Source organism: Aethalodelphis obliquidens, unplaced genomic scaffold (genome assembly GCF_003676395.1).
Source record: "Aethalodelphis obliquidens isolate GAN/ISIS:26980383/991018 unplaced genomic scaffold, ASM367639v1 scaffold5, whole genome shotgun sequence".
In the NCBI taxonomy this organism is placed as follows: domain Eukaryota; kingdom Metazoa; phylum Chordata; class Mammalia; order Artiodactyla; family Delphinidae; genus Aethalodelphis; species Aethalodelphis obliquidens.
Genome location: NW_020837949.1, coordinates 7,624,529 through 7,644,109, shown reverse-complemented (window position 1 = coordinate 7,644,109; position 19,581 = coordinate 7,624,529). Strand labels below are relative to the sequence as shown.

Here is a 19,581-nt window from a genome sequence, read left to right as displayed (position 1 = left end):
TAGTTCTGTCGCTGGTAGCGCTGTATTCCCTGAGGCTATTTTGTTGGTTAGATGTGTTCATAATCTTCTTGATTTATCGTTCCTTATACAAGTATGTAATTTCCATCTTTATTCCTTCTGATGTTTTCATCACACAATTTTATTTCTGCTCTTAAAACTACTATGCAGTTCTTCTTGTTGTTAATATTCGCCTGGTGTTTTTATGCAGGTGTTGGAATCCTTTTATTTAAATGTGTGTCTTAGATAGTATAATGCTGAATCTTTTAAAAATTTAATTTGAGAATCTCTGTCTTTTTATTCATTTGTTGTGACTACTGTCATATCAGGGTATGTCTTCTGCCATCTTACCCTGCATCTCCAATTTACTTTGTTCTCTGTTTGCTCACCCACCCCTCAGCCTACTTTCCGTTGGTTAAACTGAATATTATTCTACTGATTTAAAAGTTTTACATTCTACTTGCATTCCTCTGGCAGCTATGCCTAACTTCTTAAGACTCATACTTATGCTTTTTTCTCTGTCATCCACAAAAACAAATGGATATCTCTGTTCTCCTGAATAAGAGACCAAGAACCCTCTGACCTCCTTCCCCACCTCACTACTTGCCGTGTTGACATCATCTGTGGTTTTAGTTGCAGAATCTTATGAATATACTTATTTTAACTGCTTATGAGAAAACATTAATATTTGCTGTTTTTCTTTTCACTTACTCTTCTTTCCCACATCTTATCTACTCTTGGATTTATTTTCGTTTTTACTCAAGAGCAATTTTTTCTAAAACTTCGTAGGTGAGTCCTTCCTAGACCTCACATGCCTGCGAATACCTTTACTGGTTCCCTATTTTAATCAACACTGTGAAGACATTAGTCCATTGTCTTTTACAGGCAGTGTTCCTGCTGAGACCTTAGATGTAAGTTACACTCTTACTCCTGAACATGTCCTTCTTTTCCTTTAATATTGCTTAACTTCATTATAATGCAGCAGTTCTAACCTTTTGGGGGCCAGTTTGGTAAAGTCTATGTCTCTCTTCTCAGAGTAATGTTTTCTATGAATAAAAGATACAGAATTACAAAAGAAACCAATACATTTATCAAAACACTTAAAATAACAAATTTGTTTTACAGCAGTAGTACGTGTGCTGCGTGCTTCAGAAGGCCTCCCTCTCTCCCCATCTGCTGTGGCTGCTTCTTAAACTAGTGCTGGATCTTCACCTCCTGAATCCGTACTCTCTCTACCCGTTCCCTCGCTAAGAAGCATCTCATTACCACATTGACAGGGCTGTCTCAAAAATAACCAAATCGAGTAGGCTTTTCCCGTTTTCTCCTTTTGCTTGGCCTCCGGTATCATTTAACACTCGTAAGCACGCCCTCCTTGCAACCCTGACCTCAGCACCTCCCGCGGTTGTGTCCTCGGCCTCTGGCTCCCCTCCCTCTCCATCCCAACCCTCACCTCTTTTTCTTCCAACCTCCTGTCTTGGGAAGCTCCTGCCGCCTGGGAGGTTGGTGAGCAGAGCTGCGCTGATCCCTCCCAGACCCATAGATCTGGCCTTGACCCGGGACTGAAATCTTTAAACGCTTGTTCTGAGTCTGAGAATAAGAGAGCGAGGTCACAGCTCTGATTCTTGGCTGTGGGTGAAAAGGGAGTGGATACAGTTGTTTAAAAAATAAAGGCTTTTAAAGGCAAATAATAAAGACAGAGAGACAGGGACAGGGACAGAGACAGGTGGATCAACTGGTCAGGTTCCTGGTCTGTGCATGCATGTATGTGCATGAGTGCTTGTGCGTGTGTGTGTGTGTGTGTGTGTGAGAGAGAGAGAGAGAGAAAGAACATGGGATATGTTAAGGTCAGCAGAAAGCAGATGCTAATTTTGCTCCAAAGATGAGCAGAACTCTCCGGCAGGACGCATCGTACGAGCAGTAACATACAAGTATTTGTAAGAGAAATATTTAGGCAGCCTTGTAAGCTGATGTATTTGAAATGTGGCTTTGCATTGAAGTTTCCCGAAGTAACGATTAATAATTTAAAACTTGGACCTGGCTGGGATCTGGAGGTTTACCACTGTGCTCTCTGTCAGCCGCCACTTCTGTGAGGGACTTGGAACCGTAAGACCCATTGCAGAGTGGCAGTCCTCGGAAATAGCGCTGTCAGACCAAGTGTGGGGAGATAACCAACCTCCCACCATCTAGGGGCCAAGGCTCATCACTGCTCTGGTTTTAGAGATGCAGTATTAAGCTTTTGCACCAAGAAAAAATACAACTTCAAGGACAGCATCAAAGAAGCGTCTCCTGTTTGCGGCCTAGAGACCAGTTTGGGTGTCCATATGTCCACATTCCTGACTGAACTGTAAGCATGGCATTCCCCCTTCAGCTTCAGCCATCTTGGGACGGCACTGTGCCAAGTGGTGAATGACTCATCTCAGATGGTAATCATTCTGTCAGCATGTTCCGTACCTCAGCACAGCAGAGTCAGAGAAGAGGCTCCTATGATGCAAGCCCAAAAGTCAGGAGGCAGCTCCGGCGTGGCAAGAGTGCAGGTTTAACAGCCAGAAAGCCTGGGGGGTGAATTATGGCCTCTTACGACCCATGTAACACTGGGTGAGTCAACTCTCTTGGTCTCAGTTTCCTTACCTGTAAAATGGGGTGATAATAATATTTCTCTCTGAGAGTTAAAAATGTAAATTTTGAAACAGTACCTGGAACAGCTAGCATTCAGTTAATATTAGCTTTTGAAATAGCTAATATTGTATCATGCTTACCCTCCCACCGTAGCCTCTGGAATGAACTGAGACCTCCCAGCACCATCCCCATCATGGAGCAATTCACATTCAGACACATATGAGTGCTTTCTGCTATCAGACACCCAGTTATTTTCTCCATCTCTATTTTGAAGTTTTCTTCTAGTTTAAATACTTTGGATTCACATATTCTGCATGTCCTCTGCTCAGAGGATACAAGAAATTCATGCAGTGATAATGAACTTTAAAAAAATCCATCCTATTGAATGATGTTATGAATGAGAACTCATGAGCATTATCTGAAAAAACAATCCTCCAAAGCCCCACTCTGAGTATGGATAAACTTTTTCATATATGCCCTCCAATATCCAGCTGACAGAGGCATCCCTGGTCAGTACTTGTCAGTCACGCAGCTCTGCACTGAATAAGGTAAGCCACATCCTTGAACTCTCTCCACTACTAAAGAATCTGGGCCATTCTGAGGTCCTCAGCTTAATCAGATAACTGGGTTTTTACTTTACACACCTGTACTGACACTACTGGGTGTTTTCCATGTTCAGGTTGACAGTAAAGACCTAAGAGACAATGGTAACATGTAAAACAGGAGACACAGTGGGTGCAGCGTCGGCCAAGCTGCCGATGGGGGCCCAGCCTGTCCAAGCACGTCGCTGCTTTGGCCCCCTGACCTACACGGGCCAGGTCTGACTGCCATGGAGAAGAGACGGGGTCTAGGCGGGTCACCTGGACACAGAAATCACAGCTGTATTTCCTGTCAGTCTTTTGTGCCAGCCGGTCATGTGTTGAGCGCTGTATGCCAGCTTACCGCTCTCGCAATCCAGGTGCGGTCCCCCACGGCAGACAAGCGAAGGAAAACGGCCATCGCAATCCTGAGCCTGCCAAGGAAGCAGTGCAGTTAGAAGGAGGACTCCGAGGTCATTTCCTCAGGCAGGCCTGGACCAGCCCAAGCTTGAAGTTAACCCTTTACTCACTGTATTAGTCTGCTCAAGCTGCCCCGACAAAATACCACAGACTGGGTAGTTTAGACAACAAAGATCTATTGCTTACAATTCCAGTGGCTGGAAGACCAAGATCAAGGTGCTGGCAGGGTTGGTTTCTCCCGAGGCCTCTCTCCTCGGCTTACGGACCTGTGCCTTCTCACACGGCTGTTTTTTTGTGTGCTTGTGTCCCTGGCATCTCTTCCTCTCCTTTCAAAGGACACGCTCATATTAGGGACCCACCCCTGTGACCTCATTTAATCTTAAGTACCTCTGTAAAGGTACTATCTCCAAATATAGTCACATTGGGGATTGGCACTTCAACACATGAACTTTGGGGTGACACAGTGCATTTCATAACACTCATGATACCTCTGGTATCAGATTCGTGTATACTCATCTTAGCCATATTTAATTTCCAACTCTGTGCTTCTGTAGAATTTTGTTATACTGAATAATGGTAATAATAATAAACGGCTCCCATTAACTGAGCATTAGTACAGAGGGGGGTATTGTCACTTGCTATGAATATGGCCCTGCAAGGTGCATATTTTTATGCCAGTTTCATACATGAGACTGAGGCCCAAAGAGGAGCTGGGAAGATCAAGCAGTGAGCAGCAGAGCCAACACCCAAAAGTCGAGTTTTGTGACCACAGTTCATGCTCTCCACACCTCTGTTTCCCGCCTCTCCTACGTCAGATTCTACCTTGAACCACAGTGTGGCTATTTGTGATTACATTTGTATTAACCTGAGAGCGAGAAGTATGTCTCCTCCACCTTCTTAGGGACGCCTTTCCCAGTGCCTTACACACGTGACCTGGTGCCTTTGCTTCTCTTAGCATCTCAGAGCAGCTCCCCGTCTCACCCCCTCCCCTCACCTGCAGGGCAGTGCCTCCCTTACCTCTGTGTCTTCCCAGGGCTGTGCACCCGGATACTCTTTCTGTCAGTTTCTCAGTGGGGTCTGTCTTAAGGGCTCTATATAAAATGGGAATCTCCCCCACCCCACTCCCACTTAACCCAGACTGACTTCTAACAGGCGATATACTTAACTTATGAGTTTATTGTTAAATTTCCCTCTCCCTCGGCAAGAAGATAAGCTCTGCAAGCGCAAAGACTTTTGTGTGTTTTGCTTCCTAGTGCCTTCTAAACATCTAGACAAGGCTAGCTTATAGTTGCTGTGAAATAAATACTTATTGAATGGATAAATTAGATTCCTCGTGTGGGAGCTTTGGTGCGATTCCTCTCTATGGCGAATGAATGGCTGGTCTCTCTGGGCACAGGTGCCCTGGAGCCCAAATTAGCTCCTTAGAAAACAGTTAAGCTCCTAGTTTGAGGACAGTGCTTTTTAGAATTCCTCCTGATCGTTATTTCCGCCCTGTTTGTTTAATTTAATACCTGATTATTTTGCCCCAATCTTCTGTGCTTTTGATGGTTGTATTATTCATTATGGATAGTTACAACATTTTCATAATTAATCTCTAATTGCAATACTTGAATAGCATTTCACATGAAAAATGATTTACAAATTAAACCCACGTCTCACCTTGGGTAATTATCACAGGTCTAACTAATGTGTGTGAGGCTCTTGCATGGAAGGGGACTCTCTCCAGTGACAATGTGTTGATTTTCTAATTAACAAAGGTTAAGTAGCCTTTTTGCTCGCAGACCTACAATTTAAACTTATGACATTTGTCACCAGGAAAGATTTCTATAGAGCACATAACTTGAACTCAAATAATTATCACTGGTTCTAGTACATTAACATCCTTTGCATAATATATAATGGCCATTTTCAGGACCAAAGATTTTTCTTCATATTGACTAGATCAGTAAAAGTACTTTCCAGCTCACTGACCCATTTAATAAATCAAGGACCATGTTTAAAAAAGAGTGTAAGTTATTTAGTTTTCCTTTATATAGAGACAAATGGCATTCCACTTACCTTCTTTGTAAATTAAGAAGAAGGAGTATAAAAGTTTATTTAATGAAGGCAACAAATATAAATTAGACTATAGTCATACGTTATGTTCAGTTAAGGGAAGGAGGAGGAAAAAAATGGTCAGGCAGCAGTGCAAAGAGGAAAAAGGAAGCAAGAAGAAATTTAGCAGAAATTGACAGTAATTTGCTGAAATGGAGAGAGGGGGACACATAAGCCCAGAGGGAGAGATTGTACATCATGGACCAGAGTAATTTAGAGCTGGAAGGACCAGAGACTTCTAGTTCAGCCTCCTTTTATGTGTAAGAAAAACTGATGCTGAGAAAGATGCAACGATTTGATGAAAGCCACAGAACTAACAAAAACGGTCAATAGTCCTGATAGGGAAGGATATACAAACACAAAGGCAGGAAGAAAGACTGGCAGGTGTAGAAGCTCAGAAAGAACAAGACCAGAAAGAATCAGAGAGGCAGGGAGACAGAAAAACCTGCCCCTAAATCCCCTTCCTGAATGAAGCCTGTGTAGGTACATAATGAAGCATATATACATATATCTAAATGTTTACCTAAATGAGGTAATTAAAATATGACCTAACCTAGATGTACTTTCTCTGCCAATTGATGCTTTCTAAATCTCCATTTTTTTGGTCATATTAACATTTACTTAAAGAGTCTTTTTAAAAAAATCTCCTCAGACTCTCAACCATTGCTGACACCCTTAAATGTCAATTATTTCCAAATTAAAATACATTCCAGATAGATTAAAGAATGAAATGTTAAGCGAGGTAAAATCATAAAAGTTCTAGAAAATATAGTTAAATAATTATATTATTTTGGATTAGAGAAGGTATTTATAAGCCTAATATCAAAGGCAGAAATCATAAAAATAAGGTAGATGCATGTGACTACATAAACATTACATACAAGTTAACAAACACAAACTGGAAGGATCTAGTTGCTGAATTTATAACAAAAAATTAAAGACCCAAATATTGCTACCAATCAGTAAGAAATATATATTCTATTTCTCCCAAAAAAGCAAAGGTCATGAAGAAACAAAAACTAAGAGTGAGGAAAACATAAAAATTATTCAACCCACAGTATTCGAAGCAATGCAAATGAAAAGAATGAACTCTTTTTTTTTCCCCCTCTAGCCTATAAATTCAAAAGTGTCCTGCCTAGTATTAGAATTGGTGTGGAGAAGGCAGGAATCTTGTACCCTATTGCTGAGATACAAATTGATAAAGTCTTCTGAGAGGAAATTATATTGCAAAGGACTTTAAAATGTTTATGCTGTTGTACCTAGCAATTACACTTCTAAGAATTAATTCTAAGGAAAAACTGGACAAGTATGTCAAGGTTTTTACAAGGATATTTATTATAGTATCATATAAAATGGGAATTGGAATAAGCGTCAAAGTCCAGTGGTATGGGATAGGGAGGGTGGGAGGGAGACGCAAGAGGGAAGGGCTATGGGGATATATGTATACATATAGCTGATTCACTTTGTTATACAGCAGAAACTAACACAACATTGTAAAGCAATTATACTGCAATAAAGATGTTAAATAAAAAATTTTTTTAATTTACTTAGTAAAAAAGTAAAATTAAATTAAAAAATTAAAAAACTTTAAAAAGTCCAATGGTAGTGGAACGACAAAGTAAGTTACAGTGCATCACAGGGTGGGCTGCTATGCGGATGTTAAGCAAGATGTTCTAGTTGAATATGTATTGCTGGGAAAAATGTTTTATGATATATTAAGTGAAAAAAACAAATTTCAAAACAATGCATATACCCCGCTTTTTTTTTTACTTTTTATACATATGTATGTTCATAGATAAAAGTAGAAAGGGCTATTTGCTAAAAGTGAAAGTCGTTCTATCTGAGTAGCATTACAGATTCTCTTTTTCATTTTGCTTATCAGTGTGTTTATGGTTTCCACAATGAAAAACTATTACATTTGCAACCAGGGGAAAGGAGAGGCACACATCTAAAAACAACGATTTAAAAATGTCAGCATATTTTGATAGGATATAATTGTCTTAATTGACTAGTGATGAAAATTTAAATGGCTAGGCATTTATTGAACGAAAAGGCCCTTTGGAAAGCCTTATTGCAAGAATAAAAGCCATAGCTGCTAAAACGATAGACGCCAAATTGAAATTTCGACAGACAAAGAGTGACTACTGGATTGAAATTCTTCCAGATCATAGCAAAGGGCCAAATTCCCCTTGGCCCAGAGGTGCAGCGGTGCTGGTGAGCAGATTGCAAAATGGGAAATCCTTCAAAGTGGTTGTTTCTAATCATTTCTTTTGCCGTCTACTCTCCCATACCATTAATCAAAAGGGGCATTGGGATCCCTTCAATTAATCCTCTTCTATTTAAACATTTTATTAAAAAATAACAATCCCTGGAGGATCATCACTCAAATCTATGCACTGCCCAGTGAGAGAACCGCAAGGCTTGGGTTCTTAAAGATAATAGTGCAAGTCATTTGCTATTTCACGGCTGAGGATTCACAGGCATAAGCAAAGGCTAATCCGTCTCTGCAGCTAAAGCCTTTGATCCACCAGCCCTGTCTGATGAGTCGCTAGATGGCACACTTCTTCTCAAGACACTGGAGAAAGTGATCAGAATCAACCTCCAGTGTGCAGCCTCGCCCAGAGTCTGCCAGTCCTATTGACCATGCCATTTTTAAAGACATTCAGATCTTCACGTCAGAAACGTGCACGTCTGTGGCGCCCCAGACCCTGAAGTTCTTCTGCATTAGACGATCAACACAGAACAGAGTTTAAGACCACAGGCTCGAGAATAAGACAGATCTGACACCGCTTTGGCACTTCGGAGCTGTGAGGCCTTGAGTACACGACTTAATTTCTCTAAGCCTCAGTTTCCTTATCTGTACAATGGGGTTAAGGTAACAATGCCTACCTCGCCAGGTTGTTGTGAGAATCAGGTGAATATCATATGTAAGATGCTTAGTAGAGTACCTACTACATAGCCCTCAATAAACAGTAACTTTCACTTTATTAACCATATCTTTTTTCTAAATCCCCATCAGATTTCTTTGAATAATTTTAACTACTATCATTTTATTTAATTTCTAGAAAAGCTGTTAGTCTAAAATACAGGCATATTTATAAACTTGAGTTCCTCCTTTCGTACCAGCTGCTTAAAAAAATCATAGCTAAGGTTATTATAGATACAATCCACCTGTGATATAATTCTCCAATGAACCATTCTATGAAATTTATTAGGAATATTTTAATATTTTCATGCTCATGAACCTCTAACTCCATAACGTACTGAGAAAATTACAGTGAATTTGTTTTGTGTGTTATGTGTCTTGCAGTGGCATTTAGACAAAAGCAATAAAATCTGAACTGACCTGGTAATAAATGTGGTGTAGCTGACTTACGTGTAAAATTCTCAATTCCAATTTCCAACCACCCCAGACAAGAAGCCCTGGGAACCCTTAACATGAATTTCAAAGCAAAGCATTTCTTGAGACAAGAACCAGGACTTACAATTACATTCCAAATGGATCTACTTCGTCTGGCTAATTGACTTGTTAACTATGCTAATATATTCATGTCCCTCTGCCTTTTTATATCTCTTCCAATAGATAATGCTATGGAACTGAATGCCATGAGATTAAAAACCAAAGAACTTAGAGAGTTCTGTACACTTCTTTTCTATAGGAAACCAGATTAAACTTCCAAAGCAGCTTACGTAATCTGTGTGTGTCTCCAAACATTTTAGTACTGTAGCAAATGTATTGCTTCGCAGAAGACAGTCTCTTTTAATCAGCATTATAGCCTAAGGGGAGAAAGCTGCAAGCTCTTCTATTAGGCAGGACCAACTTGACAGTGAGCATGCCCCCTGCACTTGGCAGTCTCATCTCCCACCACAGTGGTCCGAGGAATGATGAATGAAACAGAAGCCACAGCAGAGGTTATTCTATCTGAGCTCCATGCCTTCTGTCTTCCCAGGTGGTGCCGGGGGCCAGCAGGGCTTTCTGGGCTGCATCCGCTCCCTGAGGATGAATGGGGTGACACTGGACCTGGAAGAAAGAGCAAAGGTCACATCCGGGTTCAAATCCGGGTGCTCGGGCCACTGCACCAGCTACGGGGCAAACTGTGAGAATGGAGGCAAATGCATAGAGAAATACCATGGGTATTCCTGCGATTGCTCCAACACAGCCTATGATGGAACATTTTGCAACAAAGGTAAGTCAAGCCAGTTTCCAAAGCCATTTTTAGACATCTTTGAAGTCCAAATCATCTATTGAATGGTTTTTCAGCTGTACCCAGGCATACTTCATTCTGAGGGTAAGGTATTTGGAATTCTTCTCCCACCTGAGGTAGGAAGTCTCCTAAACCACTCCCTAATCTTTGTTGTTCATTAAGATGAGAGAATCTTTGAGTGTGGTGCAGAGTTTCCCCCAAATTCCAGCAAACTTTTCACTGGCTGGAACATTACAAGTCAAATAACGGTATCATGCCTTAATGGTGAGTGACAAAGTAAGCGGCCACTGAAAGAGGACTCGGGCCTGACCCTCCCACTCAGGGGAGTCAGAGGGTCAGCACATTATCTTGGACCTGTAGATCACTGCAGTGAATCTACCTGTGCCGCCCAGTGGTCTTAATGCCCACCCCCTCCCCCAGCTGCTAAGAGGTTGGATTCAAGCTGGACTCACGAGAAAGCCCTCTGGCCAGTTATTGTCGTTATCTTTGGTATCCCTCTTCTATAGGACGCCTCTGTGGGAGGTTCTCAGCCTCCACTAAACTGCAGGAGTACTGAGATACCACATCTAATAGGTCTGTTATTACTGCATTATTTCAGTCTCGAATGATTAATCCCTAATAAATTCTGCAGAGCCAGTCAGCTGGCTCCAAGAGCCTGGTGCCTATGCTTGTTGTCATTCGGGGTAGACCCTGTGATCTTGCATGACCGGAAGAAATTCATTCGACTGGCCTGTGGCTTCCTGTCCCACCTGTAAACGGGAGAGATGGGGAGAGGCAGGGCCGGCAGTCTTCTTAAGCTACAATTGAAATGCGCGTAAATCACTCTTCTCTTTCTAATGAATGTATAACATTTGGGTAAAGTTCTCTGTAAATGGCTGGTGCATCTCTTTATAAGAAGCTTTACATAAGTAGCCTATTCATACTCTCATGAGTACTTGGAGGGTTGTTTAGGCTGGCATTGTTCACACAAGGTGCCACACAGAAGGAGGAATTGTTCCATAACATTCTCTGTGCATCCAGGCTACTGTCTGGCGGTGCTGTAACATGAGCATAGGAATTAGGTCAGGCCGGGCTCGAAGAATGAGCATGAGAGAACAACAAAGGTGGAGAGGAACACCTTTGCTGAATAACCCGCAGCACGTTGCCGCCGCTGTTGCAGTGCGTTCTTCCGCTTGGGACAGCACGGCTCCATGATTTTCCCGTGGCACACAGTGCAATGGGTTTGCAGAACACATTAATTTTGCACTTGTAGAAATGACAGTCTTGCAATTACCATTCATTGTGCTTGATGCTAATTTAGTGCAGTCATTCCCTTGCCAAAGTGGTGTCTGAATGCAATCAAGTAAGCACTAATGCCTGAGAGATTCCACTGCATAAGTGCCAATTTAAAGAAAATCATGAGCCCCTTATTTTTGGAGAGTTGGGTTAAGCACCGTGGCTCATACACAACCTCTGGGGCAATATTCAGGAATTGAAAGGCAAGGGTATGTACCCTTCAGCTTTGCCAATGTTCAAGATAAAGTCCAAGGAAGCTCGTGAGTTTCCACTGACATTATTTCAAACTGTTTACACAGAAGATCCCTAAATATTCTCTGAATATCTGTTTAGCAGGATGAGTTTACATTTGATTCAATTAGTGGCTTTACCCAAAAAAATTAAAATTAAAAACTGCATGTCATAGTTGGAAAGTATTTGTGGGCATCCTTCTAAGTCAAGACAAGTATCCTCTTGACTTGGGGAGGATGAGGGTGGTGCTGGTTGAGAGGAATCCAGGAAAGCTTCATCTGCACAAAGGCAAGCTCGTTCCCGGACAGAGTCTTCCCTCTGAGGCCTGCAGCCGGGTGCTCCCTCCAGTCGGGGTCTCACCTCCCAGAACAGCAGCTCCTATGACCACACCTCCAGGGAGGCTACAGCCAAAGAACTCAGCCTCTAGAAAGCGCGGCCACAGCCACCTGCCAAAGCGTGAGCTCCTGAAAGTCCTTTGCGGGCCTTCTTTGGCTAGAATAGCTCTGTGCTTGTGAATGGAAAACTGTTCACAATATTTTGCTGACTCAGTGAAACAGGTCCCAACATACATACCACACACAGCCTGATTATATGTCTGTACAAAATCAGACACACACACACGAGGAAAGCAAACTGTAAGAAAACACATCAGGGGCTTCCCTGGTGGCGCAGTGGTTAAGAATCCGCCTGCCAATGCAGGAGACACGGGTTCAAGCCCTGGTCCAGGAACTTCCCACATGCTGGGGAGCAACTAAGCCTGTGCGCCACAACTACTGAGCCCGTGTGCCACAACTACTGAAGCCCGCACACCTAGAGCCTGTGCTGTGCAACAAGAGAAGCTACCGCAATGAGAAGCCCACACACCGCAACAAAGGGTAGCCCCCGCTCGCTGCAACTAGAGTTAGCCTGTGCGCAGCAATGAAGACCCAACGCAGCCAAAACTAAATAAATTTATTTAAAAAAAAGGAAACACCTCAAAATATTAACTGTCATTATTCTGGGTGGGGGATGAAAACACCAGCATTTATTTTCTTATCTTTTTGCTGTGTTTTCTAATCTTTACACAATGATGAATCACCTCTTTTTTTCCTCATTTTTGCCTCTTTTAGAGAAGAACTAAGTACTAAGTGACCGAGTTCTTACCCCATGCATTCAAGACTCACCTGACTGTCTCTGGTTAGAAAATATCTAGTTATTAACCAGAAATCATTATACGGTGTAATCACACTATCTGGAATGGAGTAGCATCTCAGGTGAAGACTGCATATAATTAAATTACCTTTGAAAAATCTCTCTCTTAGTACATTTAACAAAGCCCAGTTTTTCACAATCCTTCAAAGCGATCAACCTTCAGATGGGCCCTGGAGGAAGGTTTGCCTTGTTGGGGCCAAGTTGTGTGAAAATAAAAACACTTATGTCACGCTCAGCCAAGTGAGGCGCTCACGCCAGGACCGGCGTGGGACCGACATAGACCACTTTCGCTTGCTTTTGATTCAGAGAGAAGGATATAGGGTTGCATCTGTAAATCGAATTGCCCCGTGCTGCCGCTTCACGAAGCCCAGGAGGACAAAGGAGGGTTCCAGCGGTGCCTCCTGCTGATGCTCTTTTGCTCTGTAGTGACGCATTGATGGTCACTGTCACCCACCAGCCAAGCAGAGACAGGAGGCACTCCTTTCTGCCCTTCTCTGATCTTGTACCAAAAAACTCCCAGAAGGTTCCTTAAAAAACTACAAATAGAACTACCATAGGACCCAGCAATCCCACTACTGGGCATATACCCTGAGAAAACCATAATTCAAAAAGAGTCATGTACCAAAATGTTCATTGCAGCTCTATTTACAATAGCCCAGAGATGGAAGCAACCTAAGTGTCCATCATCGGATGAACGGATAAAGAAGATGTGGCACATATATACAATGGAATATTACTCAGCCATAAAAAGAAACTAAATTGAGCTATCTGTAATGAGGTGGATGGACCTAGAGTCTGTCATACAGAGTGAAGTAAGTCAGAAAGAGAAAGACAAATACCGTATGCTAACACATATATATGGAATTTAAGGGAAAAATATGTCATGAGGAACCTAGGGGTAAGACAGGAATAAAGACACAGACCTACTAGAGAACGGACTTGAGGATATGGGGAGGGGGAAGGGTGAGCTGTGACAAAGCAAGAGAGAGGCATGGACATATATACACTACCAAACGTAAGGTAGATAGCTAGCGGGAAGCAGCCGCGTAGCACAGGGAGATCAGCTCGGTGCTTTGTGACCGCCTGGAGGGGTGGGATAGGGAGGGTGGGAGGGAGGGAGACGCAAGAGGGAAGAGATATGGGGACATATGTATATGTATAACTGATTCACTTTGTTATAAAGCAGAAACTAACACACCATTGTAAAGCAATTATACCCCAATAAAGATGTGAAAACAAACAACTCCCAGAGCCCTTTTTCAGATGCACCTCTAAAGATGTGATCATCGCTGTTAGCTCTCCCAGGGAAGAGCTATTAAATAGGAATGCTAACTGGGGAAAAATTCAGGTTTTGGAGAGAGCATGAGGGCCTCCTGGAAACTCTGTAATTTGGACCACGTAGCCAGTCACCTCATCTCTACAGATAGCCATGCAGTATCCCCTCTTCTCAGAATGTCCACCCACCAGGAGCCACTTAAACTCCGTGGACACAGCTCCATCCCGTGGCACCGTTCCTTCACAGCCCATTGGCTGAGGCTGTGCACTCCTCTGGGAGCAGAGCAAACCCCAGCCTACATGGAAGGCTCAGCTGTGGGTCTGTCATCCCCAGGATTAGCGGGGACCCCCACTGGGGACCAAATGGATAGTTGCCTGGACATGCCAAAGGTTGTCTTCTCTAATAGACTTACTCCTTCTCAGATAGTCAAGCCTCAAAATACATTTATGACTATCAACCTCGTTTTATTTCTAACCAGAAATTAGCAACATGATTAGAAGCAAACTTTATCTTCTATTTTCAAGCAAGAGGGAAAATAAGGCCTATAGCAACAACAGCAATTTCTATGTTAAATGTTGGTAGCTGAATACAATCACAGATTGAATAAGCGTCCCTCTCCCCCGAGTGCATGTCCACCCAGAACCTCAGAACGGAACCTTGTTTGGAAATAGGCTCTTTATAGGTGTAATTAAGGTGAGGTCGTACTGGATTAGGGCGGGCCCTAAATCCAATGGGAGTGTCCTTACAAGAGGAGGAGAGGACACAGAAAGACACGCAGCTGCACAGAGAAGACCCTGTGGAGATGGAGCCAGAGACTGGAGAGACGCTGCCGCAAACCAGGGAACACCGGGGTCATCAGAAGCTGCAAGAGGCAAGGGAAGATCCTCCCCTGGAGCCTTCAGAAGGGGTGTGGCCCAGATAACACCTTGATTTCTTTTACTTACATCCTCCGTAACTGTGAGAGTATAAATTTCTGTTGTTTTAGGCCACCCAGGTTGTGGTTCTTTATTACGGCACCCCTAGGAGATCAATACAAGTGCATATAAAAATCTGTGATGCTTAATTCCTGCATTTAACAATGGTAACAGCTGTCATTTGTTGAGAACTTGCTATGTTCCAGGCAGTGTGCCAAGGTCTTTAATTACGTTAACATTACCTGATACTCATGACAACCCTGTGTAGGTGCTATTATTATTTTCCCCATCTGACAGAGAAGGAAATTTAGACACAAGTGGCTATTAGTCGCTTGCCTGAGGTTCACATACCAGTAAGTAGCAGGACTGGGGTTTATACGCAGGCAGTGACTCAAAGCTCCTGTTCTTCACCACCATTGTGTGTTACTGCTTCTCACCAAGGCCTGGTCCTTCATGTAGGTTCACATAAAACGAAAAACAGAACCCCCAGTCTTAAAGCTTTTTAGTTATTGTGATTCAGTAAAAAAAAATCAGCACATTCTTGGATGCAGAATTTATCATAAGAAAAAATAGAATACAAGATCTGAACAGAGCCTCTGTCTCTCCCTCTCTGTCTCTCTCTCTGTCTCTCTCCCTCTCTCCCCACATTTAGGTGTAAACTGTAATCATTTATTGATTTATCTCTTTAACAAACACTCAGTGAACACCTAATATGCCTGGGAGCCTTGAAAGTAGAGTTTAGTCTGACTATGCTGAAATTTTCAAAACATTTCAATGGTTTATATCTACAAGACTAGGACAATCTAGTACACTCGGAAGCAGGAGATGTGAATGAGCTGTCACGTAGGCTGCCAGGAACAGTTCTTCATTAGGATTCCTTCACTGAGCCAAGTTTAGCAAGAACTTATCATCAAGAGGCACAAAAATATCTCCTAATTCACTTCTCTGCTCTTTTTTTTTATAAAAATTTTCATGTTCGTCTGCCAAACCCAGACTGCAGCTGAAAAGCCCATATCCATAAATACTCAGAAACCGTTTCCTGAGTTTAAGGAGTTGTCTTTTCTTCTCAAACACTATTTGTTTGTCATTCAGATAAAGTCCAAAATTAGAAGGACCAAGGTCACAGGACTGCAGTGACTACGAGTGATGGAGGATGGTGAAGAGGTGCAGTGTTACCGTCACTTATAGTCACACAAGTGCACACCACCCTCACTGTGGTCCAGCTAAGTCTCCTCCTCTTCCTGCAAGGGTCATGACATTGACTAACATTTTGTGACCTAAATTATTTATACAGAAGAAACTCTTTATTGCTAACTCAAGTCCCTACATAGAAAATTGGTGATGTAATTAGACATGGGTTTGAATCCAGCTTCCTCACTTGCAGGTCGTGTAACCTTGAGCAAATGGTTTAACTCCACTTGGCCTGGTCTTCAGAAACACATAATCCTACTTCTTAATTTCACTGGGAGGACCACACGGAATCGTATGAGCGCATTTCCAAATGGAGAACCTGGCACCCATCACTCAGGCAGCAGGTGTCACTTTTCAGTCTCAGCACTCTTTCTCTTTTTGTTTGTTTGTGTTTTTGTTTTTACTTTAAATCATGTCATGCTTTAACCCTTCCATAAAAGCTTTAAATGCCAGATGCCTAACCAGCATCGTTTCAGTTACCTCTGAGTTCTAGATTGCTTCTCTGCTACTTCAGGAGCAATGACAGCATCATAAAATGTCCACTCTGCCTATTGTGGTCACAGTCATATTATTCTGAAGCTGAAAAGGTCATCTCCAGAACCTAAACCCTGATGGACTGAGGAATATGCAGATATTCTGAAGATGGAGAGGGAGACAACAGTCTCTGCATCCCAGGGGTCCTGCCCACAAGTGCAATTCCTGATGCAAGGGATCCATCCCTGTTAAGAGACAACTTGGGTCACCTTAGCAACTGCTGCATCCCTTCCTAATACAGAGCCCATCAGGAGACAGGAAAGCACTGAAAGAGTTCAGGATTCTGTTTCGCTGAAAGGAGACCTAGACTCAAGTCCAAGTTCAACCTGTAAGGGAGAGGGGACCTCCGCTCTTGCCTCCTAGAGGGATGTTTCATGGCGAGTTGGGAGAGGTGGGTTTGCCCAATGCACTTTGGGTATTTACGAACTCTGCTTCTCCATGGCTCCAGGCACTGCACGGGGAGCAGAGGAAACCCATGGGCTACCCTTGTAGAGTGGGGTTGAAGCCTTTTAGGGAAAATTAATTAATTTAAAATATTATAAAACAAGTGGGGGAGAGAGAGAAGAGAACTCTTGGAGTTCTGCATCTTAGGATCTCATCCTTATATGAAACTAGTTAATGGCAACAGCGGCCATTTTTCCTCAGGTCGACCTACCCCGTCTTGATCCCAGCTTGCAGGAGAGTTTCACACCAGCAGGAAGAGATGTTTTTCACTGGCTTCTTTTTCATTTCCAATTGGAACAGGAGCTTTTATAGATTTGGATGAATGCCTACAGGAAAAAGAATTGAATTCTTTTTCCTCTTCCTCTTACAGTGCTATTCAGGAAGGGAAAATACTCCTCAATTAATACTTTTCTTAAATCTTCAGACCTTAGGATACAACTTAAAAATATCATAGAAACATAAGATAATCTCATTAAAACCTTTAAAAAAACAAAAGAAAAAAGAAAAGAAAATATTTGTGGACAAAGGTCCATAAATTCTCATGGATAAAAGAAATTACTTTTGGCTTGATTCCAAAAGGTCAAAGCTGCAGAGATGGCCAACAAGTTGAGGTGACTTTATTACAGAATTTCATGGCAGTAAATAACATTCCCCCTGGCCTGGGGTTTTCTTTGGGGTCCCAGGTATAAAGAAAAACCTGGTTAATTAGCTTTCCTGGAAAAAGGGATTTAAAAATCAGTGGTAGAAGCCAGCCCTTTCTAAAACACTAAACAAAATAAAGGACACAGTTTTGGACTTTGCTTTGGGTTTAGGATGCATAACATTTTTTCAAGTTTGTGCCAATTTCTAATACCTACCAGGTTTTGGACCTTTTTGGATGCCACCATTTTTATTTTCCTGTGTGTTTTGTTGAATGTTTTTATTCTTCATTCTTCAGCAATAATGAGAACTCTAAATAATATGAAGTTTATAAAAATAATACACGATCATTTCCTACCGATTAGTCATGATTTCAGCTGAAGCTCTATCCATTTCTTTTCTTTCATGAACCTGAAAATAATCAATCTAATCAATTTTCTGGAGGGTTTTGCCTTTTAAAAAATTTTTATTGGAGTAGAGTTGATTTACAACGTTGTGTTAGTTTCAGGTGCACAGCAAAGTGAATCAGTTATGCATATACATATAGCCACTCTTTTTTAGATTCTTTCCCCATATAGGTCATTACAGAGTATTGAGTAGAGTCCCCTGTGCTATACAGTAGGTCCTTATTAGTTATCTATTTTATATGAGGGTTTTGCTTTTAAATTACTCACGTTTTAGGCTCCCCTTATAAGCATGTCCATTCACCAAGATTCACATTGCCCTAGAGTACTTCATCACTCCTACGGGAGATGAAGACCTGCCTCTGATGCGCAACTTCTCCTCTCCACAACCTTCTCAGATGATCATCATTGCCAGTGGGCAGCTGTGGCCTTAGCAAGTGGGCTCATTCTAGGCATCTCCTGGCTAGAGGAAATTCACTTTCTTAAATGATCAAGCCTGGGGGGTTTTGATCTGCCCATCTTATGTTTGCCCTGGCTCTGAACTCATTCACATATTTTTACCTCCATCAATCATCAATTGCAATTGACTGTAGTAGTGGTTGATTTAGATAAATGTGTATTTTGCTTTTTTTCTCTAGTGAAGATCAAACCCTAAGGCAGCGGAAATGATTAGGGCCAACTGCTCTCTCTGAGCCATCCCTAAGCTTGGCGTTTTATTTTATTATTTTTTAAGAATTTTTATTTTTATTTTTTTATTTTTGGCTGCATTGGGTCTTCGTTGCTGCATACAGGCTTTAATTGCAGCGAGCGGGGGCTACTCTTCATTGCGGTGCGCAGGTTTCTCATTGCGCTGGCTTCTCTTGTTGTGGAGCACGGGCTCTAGGCGCGCGGGCTTCAGCAGTTGTGGCACATGGGCTCAGTAGTTGTGGCACGTGGGCTCTAGAGCGCAGGCTCAGTAGTTGTGGCGCATGGGCTTAGTTGCTCTGCGGCACGTGGGATCTTCCTGCACCACGGCTCGAACCTGTGTCGCCTGCGTTGGCAGGTGGATTCTTAACCACTGCGCCACCAGGGAAGTCCCAGCTTGGCATTTTAAATTTATTTTTTATTTATTTATGGCTGTGTTGGGTCTTCGTTTCTGTGCGAGGGCTTTCTCTAGTTGTCTCAAACGGGGGCCACTCTTCATCGCGGTGCGCAGGCCTCTCACTATCGCGGCCTCTCTTGTTGTGGAGCACAGGCTCCAGACGCGCAGGCTCAGTAGTTGTGGCTCATGGGCCCAGTTGCTCCGTGGCATGTGGGATCCTCCCAGACCAGGGCTCGAACCCGTGTCCCCTGCATTGGCAGGCAGATTCTCAACCACTGCACCACCAGGGAAGCCCCAGCTTGGCATTTTAAATGTGTTATCTCCATGTTCTCATGAGGTCTGGGCACATGATACAGAGCAGTGTTTAACTCTGCCTGACCAATATTCTCTAGCTGATCTTCCAAGTGATGAGTTCACTAAATATAAGGTGGCTTCTGAACTACTCAGGTTCCATAAGGCAAAGACTCTCAATGAAATTGAATCATTGGCAG

General features: G+C 42.6%; 1 protein-coding gene across 2 annotated transcripts in view; it reads left to right on the top strand.

Moving 5' to 3' along the window:
• CNTNAP2 (contactin associated protein 2) overlaps positions 1-19,581 on the top strand; it is a 2,044,831-nt gene that overhangs the window by 1,824,316 nt on the left and 200,934 nt on the right. For both annotated transcript variants that reach the window (XM_027101624.1, XM_027101625.1), the window contains one exon: positions 9,656-9,892. In XM_027101624.1, coding sequence (XP_026957425.1) covers positions 9,656-9,892 — 237 coding nt within the window. The remainder of the gene's footprint in view (positions 1-9,655; positions 9,893-19,581) is intronic.